General features: G+C 41.0%; 1 protein-coding gene across 7 annotated transcripts in view; it reads right to left on the bottom strand.

Annotated features, from left to right (window-relative positions):
- The window catches only part of PIKFYVE (phosphoinositide kinase, FYVE-type zinc finger containing), a 70,060-nt gene that overhangs the window by 16,843 nt on the left and 40,610 nt on the right, over window positions 1-12,607 (bottom strand). For all 7 annotated transcript variants that reach the window (XM_069781615.1, XM_069781612.1, XM_069781608.1 and 4 more), the window contains 10 exons: window positions 11,860-12,000; window positions 11,045-11,171; window positions 8,702-9,888; window positions 7,074-7,174; window positions 5,819-5,890; window positions 4,009-4,180; window positions 2,499-2,677; window positions 1,909-2,022; window positions 503-611; window positions 236-390 (listed from right to left, as the gene is read on the bottom strand). In XM_069781615.1, coding sequence (XP_069637716.1) covers window positions 236-390; window positions 503-611; window positions 1,909-2,022; window positions 2,499-2,677; window positions 4,009-4,180; window positions 5,819-5,890; window positions 7,074-7,174; window positions 8,702-9,888; window positions 11,045-11,171; window positions 11,860-12,000 — 2,357 coding nt within the window. The remainder of the gene's footprint in view (window positions 1-235; window positions 391-502; window positions 612-1,908; window positions 2,023-2,498; window positions 2,678-4,008; window positions 4,181-5,818; window positions 5,891-7,073; window positions 7,175-8,701; window positions 9,889-11,044; window positions 11,172-11,859; window positions 12,001-12,607) is intronic.

The raw sequence follows: 12,607 nt of genomic DNA on the forward strand, positions 1-12,607 counted from the left end.
CAGATGCAAGTTGTGCTTTACAACACAATACTTTTATTATCTGGCCTCAGATGATTTTCCATTCCAATCAACCAGCTCTGTGGTCTTAACCGGTAGAGGACATTCAGCACAAGCTGTCATAACACACTCTATATAGCAACTGCACTACAGGGAGAGAAAGCACAAAAGAACCTCTTCCCTTCTCTAACCAACACAGTATCAGTGTTTCTCATGATTCCAACACAAGCCCTCTTACCTATTATTCCAGGCTTGTAGCATCTCACAAAGTCCTTGCTTTTTAGCTATCAGAGACTCAAAAACAGATTGCAGCTGTTGAGGTGTGTCTAATGATGATGAAAGCAGCCTTGCTTGGATTTTCTCAGTCCAGTTTCGAAACTCCCCCTCTTCCATCTGCCAGAAGAAAAACTGTCAGTGTTCTGTGACCAGAGATGACACTAGATCTAAGTGGCTTCCCCACACACTTTGCAGCCTATGGTCTGCCAATGCAGAAATAGTCCATTACCTCCTTTTGGGCAAAGAGGTCTTCCATCTTCTCTTCTCTTGTTTTGCTGAAAGTATCTGTTTTCAGAGAAGCAAGGCGATCATCAACAGCAAGATACACTTGTGACACCCTGTCGATAGGGATGCAAACAGTTAAGCTGTGACTACTTGGAACATCTTCAACATTCTTTAATGAAAGAATGACTGTGTTCAAGGTTAGCATTTAAGAATACAAAAGACAATACATGCCAGTGTTCTGTACAGTAGGCTGTCCCACTGAATTTACAGGGAAAGTTGGAAAAACTTCATTAATATAGCACAAACCTAGTAATTACACACACTGACATTCCTCTTCACAACTCATTCTTAGCAGCGGAAGTTGTCAGAGAGCAATACAAAGGTCACAAACACATTACTAGCAAGGGAAACAGTTGTGTCGTATGTGACAAGGAAGAATCTGGGGCTGCAAACTACACCTCCACCAGAAAGGCTCAGAGACAGAATGAGTAACTATTTCAGCTCAAAACAAAGCTCCACAGGTTCTGAAGTCAGGTAGTCACAGAGGTTTCAGCCATACAGTAACCCAGCCACCAGGCAGAACAGCAGTCAGGCTGGATTTAATACAGTTTCCATCATGCCTGTCTCCCTTTTTTTTTGTTCCTACATTTAGAAGGTGTCTAGGCTTACAGTAGTTTACCTTAGACAACAAGAAGGTACCAGACTGTCTGCTGTTATCGTATTCAATAGCTAACAAAGGGAAATGTCTTTTACACACCAGAAAGTTTAGTAGCCACATGACCAATATAATGAAAACAGTTCCAACAATAGATTTGAGCAATGCCTTTGCAGTTTTTCCATGCTGAAAGCAGGATTTAAACTTGATCAGATCTTCCAAAACAGAATGTTAGGGCAAGGGTACAGTGTTACCTGCAGTTTTCAGATTAAGCCTTCTAGGATCACCTCCTCTGTTCCATTTTTAGTATTAGAGGGAGGAATTAGAAATACTTTAGCTGTGCTTGAGAAGGCATTTTGTAAGAAAAGGTGACATTTCAGATACCAGCTGATGGTCAACATTTCAGCGGCAACGTCATTCAGAAACATGCTATATCACTCAAATATCAGGGCAACATTCAGGGATGGAGAAGAGAAGAATCTTAGTTTCTACTGGCTATATTTAGGCTGAATTGCCACCAGATGAAAAGGTGAGAGATTAGTACAGACAGAGCACATAAAGGTAATAAAGAAGATTTCAATACCACCCTCCCTTAGGAGTACCTGCACACATAAATGTGCTTAAAACCATTACTTTTCTATTAAATATAGAATATTTAGCAAGTCTTATCTATAGTAGCAAATACAGTTTTCTGTTCTGCTAACAGAAGTCCAAAATACAAATAGGCTGAGGAAGGCATTAAAAACAAAGCTTACTTTTGAGAGAAATCCTTGAGATCCTGCAAAATAGTAACCTTTGATGGAGCCTGCCGTTTGATGTAGATCTTGGGGAGTGGGAGACACACTTCAAGCAGCCGGATTGGAGAGTAGCTGAGAAGGCAATATGACAGCTATTAACAAGACTCTCCCCACAAAGTAGTAATTCTACACCATATTGTGGTTTGTGGCCCTTATATGAAAAGGGGCACTGTCAATGCGTCCAGGGCTTTAGTTACTTTTAGTAGCAATAACACCCTGTCCATTTATCTCCTAGGCAAAAAGTACAACCACAGATCATGTTCCAAAACAAAACTCTGAAAGTTTGAGATTAGACAGGGAAGAGTGTTTCTCTTCTGTATCATGAACTGGAGCCAGCCATTCTTAGGAACACTGCCCGCCCCATCCAGGACAGTGATGGCACCCACAATATCCTCTGCAAGCCAGCACACAATCCTGCACTTGTGGTTATAGTGCAGCTATGCTATCCCATGCTGTACTCAAAGTGAAAGACAGACCTGACGAATCCTACTAGAGCTATATGCTTCACATAGTACTAGAGAGAAGGAAGTTTTTAGCATGGATCTCACCTGAAAGATGCCACCATCTGATTATAGGAAAAATACTGGTGATAGTCATGGTGAATGGAATGACCACAAGGTTCTGCATTAGCCCTTCGAGTGTACTGGTGCCCATAGAATCTCAGCTCAAGGTATTTTGCGAAAGACATAGACCAAGAATCATTGGAAAGGGGAACAACTGGTGTCACCTGAAAAATTGAAAGCCATGTCCTAATTTCACCCTTCAACCAAGATTAAGGACAGGCTAACCTAGACAGCAATGTAGTATTTCTAGTACCAGAAGCACCCATGACCCTGAAACATACTAAACAATATAGACTGCATTTATGCAAAGCTAAGGCCAACACATAGTTACAATAAATTGTATAAACAAGAACTGGTAGTTCATGATGACAGGTGCTAAGCTGCGTGAGTGCAAACATATCCTTGACAGAAGCTTGTACCTGGGATTCTATTTCTCTGCATAGAGACAACTTCCAGCAACCCAGTCAGCTGCAGAGGTTTCGTCATGTACTTTTTCCCTGGTGATTCTTCAGCTACAAATACATTGGTATTGCTCTGCAGTGTATTTCAGCTTCAGCAGTGCTTGCAAGCTTAGAGTAGTCACTGCTTTAAACATACTTAATAGCCACAAACATATTAGTGTTTACATGAGCACACAGAAATAAAAGGTTATAGAACAGGTGTATACACAGCAACATCAGGCTTGCCTTCAGCAATTACATTAACTTCCTCCAGGTATCTTTAAATCCAACACCCATGTTTAAGCCAGCATAAGTAGGTGAATTGAGTCATCCACATGGGTAATAGATGTTTTGCATTTCAGGCACTACATGAATCTTTTTTTAATTAAGTTTTATTCTCATCTCTTTGAAGGCTCTTAGTTTTACAATGTTTGGCTAGAGATGAGTATCCAGGTGGTAATGTTTTCTTAGCTAAATTACAGAACAAGCCTCAGATAATACACAATCTTACTATCTTGTGGTTTTTTAAAGCAATTTATCATTCTTCTAATGAAGATTTTACTTACTTTCTAATGACTACTAAAGGAAGTCTAGACATCACATTGATACAATGCAGACTATCCAGTCCATAGCAGATGAAAGAATACCAAGCGGTTTTAGCCAATTACTGAGCCAGTAGGTTTCAGCATCTGCCCTTCCCCATACATACATTCTTTTAATGCTCATACTAATTCAGTGCAGGGAAGGGACTATACTCTTCACCTTTAAGAGGGCAACTCAATTTTTTCCCATGTGTCAAAAATCAGTTTCCTGCAATATATCAACTCCACTTAAACCTATCCTCTCAGAGCCAGGTTTGACACTTTCCAACAGAACTACCTCACACAAGATGTTTCACCTTCAACAGCCCCAGTTCTACGAAATGAATTTGTAGATACACAAGAACATCTGTATCAGTAACAGGTTTTGTGCTAGGTTAGCCATAACTCTAGGGATGCAGTCACAACAGGAATACTAAATTGTAATAGCAATGATTCTCAAGTCCACAGCCTTACCTGTTTGCACAGTCTACACCAAGAGTAAGTAAGAATGGTGTGCTGGTACCCAGGGACCGGGGAGTCCAGCTCCTTTAACACAATTTGCACACAGCCTTGCCCATGAACGAAGCGACGAATGTGGTGCACCATTGGTGTTTCACAGAACATGCTGGGGCATTGGTAGGAAGGCCTTACAGAGAGAAATGGAAACACTTATGAATGATCATATGCTAGGAACTGCTGAAGAACTGGTTCAACGTATCTAATATGACTTTTAGTATCATAGTAGTACTTATCTTTACTGTACAAGTTTCCTAAGCCTTTAGTAAAGGCTGTTTCTGCAGATTGAATTGTACTCATTTAGAAATAGCATGTAGGGAAGTTCCCTTGCCAGCAATGGCTGTACAGGTCCCAAAAGCAGCGACTGGATACTGGTTGCTATCACAATCTTTTTACAATGAATTACTTTCTACCAACATATTCTTGTTGGACTACATTCTATATAGTCCACAAAACATTGATCAAGCACCTGGAAGTGCTTCGCACCAAATTAGAAGACCACTTGGGCAGCGTACCAGAGCAAAGGCTACTGAGGACAAAGATGTGCCAAAGAGCTTTCAAAACGGTCATGTTTCAGCTCCTGAAGGAAGAGGTGAGCAAAACAGTGCCATATAACCTCTTTGAACAGAAAAAAAGCATGACCTTTCCTTGGATGGGTTTCTTTTAAGTCAGGGAGGAAAGACTGACAACAGAAAAATAAAAGCTGAATTGTTTAGGTACCAAAGTGAAAGAGGGAATTCTTCAAAAACAGGAAGAGCCTATAAAAGCCCAGATCCTCCTTGCTCATATTGAAAAAAAAAAAAAATTTAATTACTGAAACTATGGAGATTGAGAAGCATTCACTTTAGCACACACTACACTCAGCAGAGAGAAACAAGAACTTAAAAGTGGGCAGCTAACCTCCTCCTCCTCATTGATCAGCACAAGGAGAAATACTTGTTCCTCCAGAGAGGGCTGAACATAAAGAACATTTTGCTCCTACAAGTGGCCAATGGAGAAAACAGAGTAATATTGTCTTTTGCAGAGCCACAGGCTACTCTATCCAGCTTCACAGCCTGCTGAGACTCTATATGGGATTCTGGCAGTTCTGGTTATTACTGAAATAACAACTTGCACCTGTCAGATGAAATAAATTACACAGTACTTTGCCAGGGTTAAAAGTGTTCTGGACCATTTATATTAGCCACCTTGCAGATATGACAAAGTCTTACTCTGAGATGTTCAGATAACGCTGAAGGAGTAGGGGTTTTTTTCCAGAATTCGTATGAAAGTTCAAATAGGAACCTCAGAAAATTGTAATCAGTACAGTTGCTCGTCTTGAAAAACAGCCATTTGGAATACATGCTCAGACTCTTAACTAGGGCCTTACAGCCCTAATCGCTCTGAGAAAGTGCGAAGTGAACACATTTGTCTTTATGAACTTGTAAGTCTTGTTTCCTAATCTGTTCCACTTCCTCATTAAAGGAAATAAGAGGGATAGTGCTGACATGGGAAAGCAGTGGATGTATTTGCTTGTAAGAAGTGAGCATGAGTAAGTGGATTCTTAAATCCAGTTCCTGTTTCACTACAGCATGATAATAAAGCAAAGGGAACAACAGATTTAAGTGGTAAGCTTTACTAGGACACAACTGGCTCTGCAGACTTGCATGCTATTTTCCTAAGTGCACAGGAAGTAGAGTCTATGAAGAAGGCAGCAGGTCAACTTCACAGAGCTATCAACAGCTTTTGTTTTGTTTAGAATGAGATTTAGAAATAAGTTCCTCCTCACCTGAAACAGTAGCGCTCCAGAAAAATCCCTAGAGTCAGGTCATTTTTCCCATAGAATTCCATAGTCACAATCCTAAAGCAAAGAAATAAAAGCTTTAGAGTGTGGATACTGCCACTGTTAGCTGTGCAATGACCTTTAGGTGCACAGATCAGCACCCACTGCTGGCTTGTTCTTCAGCCCTGTATACCTTTAAAAGCTTTTTTTTTCTCTTGACTACCCTTCCTAGATCCCTGCTGTCAAGTTTGCTAATAATGAGATCAGAGTCCTACTAGAACAACTTTAAACTTGACTTTTAAAAGTTGAATACAATTCAACTGCACTATTGAAGATCATGTTCAAGAATATCTAGGCACAGAAGTCTAGACAGATTGAAGCCTCAAACACTAACATTTAAACAGTTACAAAAAAGGTACATCCAGAAGATGGAAAAAGCCTTAAGAAAACCTTATCCTTCTAGAAGATTTAATAGCAACTTTTGTTTTCTCAGCACCTGAGGTGACCAAGCCACTTAAAATGTGTAAGTATCAGTTTAAGTGTCACAATTCAGACATCTCTAATATCAGTAATTTACATCCTTTTATTGTTGCTGTTTAGTGAGCTTATCACCACCTTCTTTGGTTCATTCCTAAGCTTTTACAGGAACTCTAGACCGTTCCCTGTAAGAGACCCATCTCTATATTTTCACCTGAGCTAGATGATGAAACACCAAGACCTGTCCTGTTTAGTAGAGCTAGAAGCGTGTCATAAATTGCATACAATTAACAAATTACAGCCCCCTAAGCTGGAAATATAGTTAAAGCTCTTAATACTACTGACTATAATTACAGAAAGATAGCAATATATTCAAATGCCACTCTCAGATAATATAATCTGGAAGTATTCTGAGATTCTCTCAAGGCTTATTTTTGGGCTTGGACATTCTTCTGCGTTTATATACACTAACTCTTCCCCACAAGACTGCATGCGGTGTCCTCCCCACACATACTGCACACCCTGCAGTGAAAAGACCAACTAAAGTATTCAGTTTTAGGCTGGACTTTCTCATTCACACCTTGGGGATTACAAAGGCTATGTGATACTGCTCTGGATCCACCTGACCAGGCAAGACAAAATTCTTTTGGCAACAGTTCCTGTTACAGGACAGCCACAATCTACCAAGGAGTCCTCAAATAAATACCGCTATGAGGTGAGCACTGACCTTGACTTAGGAAAAAAGATAGCAACTATACAAGGTGTAGAGGAGTAGTTTTCATACCAGGGGCTAACACAGGCACTTGGAGCATTGCTGGACTGAGCAGAAGAGCTACTGAAGAGAACACAGAGCCTCTGATGGTTTACTGGACTCAGGCAATCCACCTGGTAGAGAGAAAACAACTCATTTACTGGTTACAGACACCTCCATCCACACACAGCTCTTGATGACGAAATTCTGCTCTAGTAGTTTTATTTACAGACAAATGTCTGCTCACTCCTTTTGTACAGATTAACCTGATATTATCTCTGAGCTTCAGGTAGACTTGTACCATGTATAATTGCTAACTGCCAGTTTTAGAACAGCATAAGAAATATGCATAATGAAACCAATGCACACACCTGTGTTTCTGTGGAAAGGAAGCTAAGAGAAACATAAAAGAACAAAAGCCCCAAGACGAACATCCAGAGTCTCCAAAGCACTGTACAGTTCAGGACACCTTGGAGGCAAAACTCTGCCAATATATATATACACCTCAGTTACTGATTCAGGCTATAGAAATACTTCCAACTTTGTCCTCTGTGAAGATATTTACCACACTGCTGCTGGAATGAAGCTGTTTCCCCTTCCACACTCTACAGAACTATGAAATTCCCAACCACTTTTCATTGATCACTGAATAAATTTAAAACAGCATCAACCAGTCTGATCCAGAGCAAAGGCTACTCTTACAGTTCGTAAGATTATGGCCTGCGAAGCTACACAAATTTACATTTAAGTACCAATTGAAAAGTGACTTCTGCTCATGAACTTGGGGGCTGATTGGCTCAGGGACCAAAACATTTGACTATTTCAAGAGATCAGTTCTGCTGCTCTCATTCACAGACTTTTTTCCTGAACAGCTTCCAGTTCAAGAAAGTTCCAAGATCCTTCTCCTCAGATACAAGTTAGTTGCTTTCATGGCAGTTGCCCAAAACTAAGTATTTTGATTACAAGCACATACTGCCTTGTTTGGAAATTTCAAAGAAGATTCCCCCTCTCAATTATGAGATTCTCACATTTCTTCAGATCACCCAAATTTTACAAACAAATACTTTAATGTAATTACAGCCTACTGCTGTCTCCATGACATTACACCCTCTGAAGATGAAAATACTACGCTTTTAGAAATCACCAATACAAGCAGCAAGAAAGCTCAGCTTCAGGAACTTCTCTAAGCTTACTCCCCCTTCATGTATTCATTTTCAGAAATCAGTCATGTACACCTGAGCTGAACAGGCAACGTAAATATACTGATCTTTAGCCGATTTTGTGCATTTCTCGGAAAGTAGTCTCACAACCTCTTCCCTTCTCAGGAAAATTTTGCAGTCAGTCTTGTGTTCTGCTTTCTTATATCCACATAGTGCCTTATTATACTGACTTGTTTAAGTGCCCAGAGCACTGCAATCTAAAATGCAGTTTTGACCCAGTCAAAAAGAAAAAAAAAAAAACAAACCCACAACAAACCCAAAAAACCACAAAAACCAAACCCCAACCAAAATAAAAAACCACACACACCCCAAAAAAAACAAAACAAGACAAACAAAAAAACCCCAAACCACAACAACTTTGATTTAACATTTAATATGAGACACTACACCTTCTGTAGCTGATGTAACCTGGGTTTTCAGTAACATAGCTTTGAATCTTACCTTATGAGACCACGAGGATTCACTCTGAGCCAGTCCCTTCTCATCCTCTTCAATTCTGCACCCAGTTTTTCCAGTAGGGACACTACACACATCCTTACTTTGGGCAAAGGGATCAGTGCTTTTTTGTAGTATCCTCCCTCCTCTGGCTCTATAGTCAGCCAGCATTCTAGCTAAGCTCTGGCTATCACCTAGGTGTTCTGCTATTCTAGTATTAACCAACTCGTGAGAAGGTAAGATTTGGATAGCCTTGGCTTGGATACTCCCATTCATCCCTTGTAGTCCAGAGAGATCCCGCAATAATTGTCTCTTCCTTCTGCTCTCCAACTCCTTGTATTCCTTATTGAGGAGAGGAGACCAGTAAACTTGCTCAGGGAAGTATTCCCGGGCAGGGCACCTCATGCCTTTTTCAGTTAAAAGAAATGGTTCACGGAACGTCATTACAGGAGAAATACAGAGAATGACATCTTTCAACTCCTGCTTAAATGCTGCAGAGTAAGTCTTGAGACGATCCTCAGAAGAAGTTACCTCTTCTGTGACATATAAACCAGTATCATCCTGGAGAGGGTCTCTAAAGACTCTCATCTGACTCTTGGAGTCTTGTAGATCATCCACCTGTTGAAGAGGCTCTAATGTTTGGCTATCCAGAGTGATCAAGTGCTGGTCCATACCATGGAGGGGCAGCAGGGATGTTTCGGGTATTCCAGGAGGTACAGAGTTGAATACTGGAAACGGTGACTCCACTTTGTGGTGCTCTTGATGTTTTGAGGATGCCATTTCCAGCTGACTGTTCTCTTGGTCACCTCTCTCAAATAAACCTCTTTGTTCAAGCAAGCTGACCTCATCAGAGGACACCGACTCAGAGATTACAGGCAGCTTTTCAGAGGATAGTTCAATGTCTCTGACTGCTGTGCTGAAATCCTCACCATTGAAGAGGTTCTGTTGTTCATTTTCATCTCCTGGCTCCTCAATAAGGGAGTGAAAGGAGGTGTTTTTGGTCAGAGTAGGGGGCATGGCAAACTCATCCATAAGGAAAGATATTTCCAGCTGGGAATGATAAGCCACGCAGACCATGAAGATCAGGATCTCCTTCACACGAGCCAGCTCATACTCTGCAGCACCACACAACTTGATGGTGCAACCCAGGTGCTGGGGACACCCTTCAAAGAACATCAGGGTTTTTGTCTGATCTATAAGAAAAAGAAAACCATAGGAGTTAGGATGACAACTACAATTAATCTGCTTTTAGGTATCTCACACACTGAAGAGACTGTAACAGCGACTAAGAGCAAGTAACATCGGTAGCACAATCCAGCTGCAGAAATTCACATCACTGTACTGAAATAACTTATTTTTGCAAGCAAAACAAGCATTTGCTATAAAACTTCTCCTGTTTTGTAAAACAAGTCATCATAAAGTCCAAGTGAAGGCCACATGGAACACACTGGCCTAAACAGTGTATTCCAAGACCATGTAGACTCTGCAGCAGTGAAGCAAAAGAACCACTATCCTCCCAGGCACATTTGCTCATCCTTACAAGTCAAAAGTGTACAAGATTTTGAGTGCAATTTAAAGGCTGGAAGAGGGCATGGGGAAGTGGAAGGGGAAGAGATGCAAAGACTGCATCTCCACAAAGATTTGCATCAACAGCATCTATGTGTGCCAGTACCATTGGTAACCTGTCAAGCAGCATTTTTTCCTTCTTCCTGTGAAGACTTCCCATGCCTAAAGGGGGTTACAGAGAAAAAGGAACCGGATTTCTCAAAGGTGCACTGCACAATGACTGGAAAATGGGCAGTGTGCACAAATTGCAACAAGGCAAGTTTTGATTGGATATGTTAGGGTTGGACGAGATGATCTTTCAAGGTCCCTTCCAACCAGGGCTGTTCTATGATTCTCTGTTTCTATGTAGAAAAATTCTTTATGCTGAGGATGGTTAAGCAACAGAACAGGTGCCCAGACAGGCTACAAAATCTCCATTCTGCAATATTTTCAACAGTTGGCTGATGAAGCCCTGAGAAATCTGATCCTGCATTGAAATTAATCCCTCCTGTTTTGAACAGAAATTTGGACTAGACAAAGTCCAAGGTGGTGGGAAGAGAAAAAACAGTTTGGAAGGAAGAAGCCAGCCTAATTAAAATCTAGTGTGTCTCATCTTAGTAAGATCATGCCTTTGTGTCTGCAGTCAGTTCGCTGTAGTTCTAAGATGTAACAGAAGTAAAGAAAAATTAGTAGGAAGAATAATACTTGATCACACAAGACACCCAACAGTTCAGATCTAGATAAGAGGAGTAAAGCATTTATCCTTTCACACACACAAGCTAAGACACATCAAGCTTTACTCACCATTAGGCAACTGAAAAACTTGCATATAAAATTTATGACAGGTTCCCAAACGCGGTTTGGTCAAGAGCTGATCCATTGACATCACTAAGTCTCCCTGGGTCATTCGACTTACCCGGTCTAAGACTTGCTGTAAAAATGGAAAAAAACAGTAAGAATCTACAGTTTAAAGAGGAAAATAGCATCCTTAGTTTGCTCTTAAGAAAACCCCAAAACAACAACAACAACAAAAAATGCCAGTGTGATCCAGGAAACCTCTCACTGAGATGCAAACTCTGGTTAAACCCAGTCACCCACAACATACAAGAAACTTAAAAAAGCAGTTGGGTAAATATTTCCAGTGAGAGGTAAGATTTTGCCCTTCCCTGGGATATCTGGATCTGTTCAAGTGAAAAAAGTTCCAGGAGGTACAGCGCAATCAGCAGAGTGCTGGCTATCAGGAGCTCAGCCAACTCGCAAAGCCACTCTCTGTTTGGCTGTCTGTACCCTGCCTCACAGGGACAGAGAGGCTCTCTAGGGATCACTGAGGACCCACACAGGATCTGCTATAAATAGGAGTCAAGAGTTAACTAGAACCAAACCAGGGGACAAGGACCTACTAAGCAAGAACACAGCAGAGTAGCTGTGAAGAGCTGAGGTAAAGTTACTCTAGGTTTGCCTGTCTTGCCTTCTTGGAAAAGAAGTACTATTAAAAAAAAAGCCCAAGTTTGGTTAGAGGAGAAAATAAGACAACTCTCTGCTTTCTCCAGGGAGCTTGCTACAAGAAGTTACAGAGATCCACCACAAGGCCCAGTCTGACTCTGACAGGAAATGCTCACCGGCTTGACATTGATGACCAGAGTGATACCATGCTCTAAGAGCATGTCCTGGGCAATTCGGGACACGGTCTTCTCAACAAGGACCAAATTAGGCCTGACATCAACTATCCGCTGTACGTAGTTCTTCAGGAACTCCCTTTCCTGCACACAGGAACAAAGTATAGCAGTTAACTACTGCAAACCCATCTAAAAAAAAAAACCCAAACACTTAAATACTTAATACTACTTTCTCTCCCATTTATGTACTGACCTTTCCTATAAAAGAGGGAAACCACCCATCCAGAAAGCGCCATCATGCACATTTCCCCACCCCCACAGCACAACACCCATTTTATCAGTAATTTGTTATATGCACTAATTGCACATGAGGATATAGTCCAATGACAGTCTGAAGTAAGATACCTGCAGCAGAATCCAAACATTTATACAGGCACCTTATAACTTTACATGGAAAAAGGCTTTATGTTTGAAAGGTGCTAGAACTAGAGAATTCTAAACCAAAGCTGTTTGCAATATTATGTTCTCCACCTTCTTCAGATACACGCTGATGCCGAGTGCTGACACTCTGAGACACTTCCATTCATGAAGAGTATACCAGTGCTCTATGCCTCTACAAGTCTGTACACAGAGCCTCAGTCCCTAAATCTGTACTTGGGGACAGTTCTTCTGGAGTGGGATTCCAAATGCTGTGCACTGCAAAATTGCTCTTCTAATTGGCTCCATCTCACTATCCTCCCCACACTTTTAT

The sequence above is a fragment of the Haliaeetus albicilla genome, chromosome 4 (assembly GCF_947461875.1).
Source record: "Haliaeetus albicilla chromosome 4, bHalAlb1.1, whole genome shotgun sequence".
NCBI lineage: Eukaryota > Metazoa > Chordata > Aves > Accipitriformes > Accipitridae > Haliaeetus > Haliaeetus albicilla.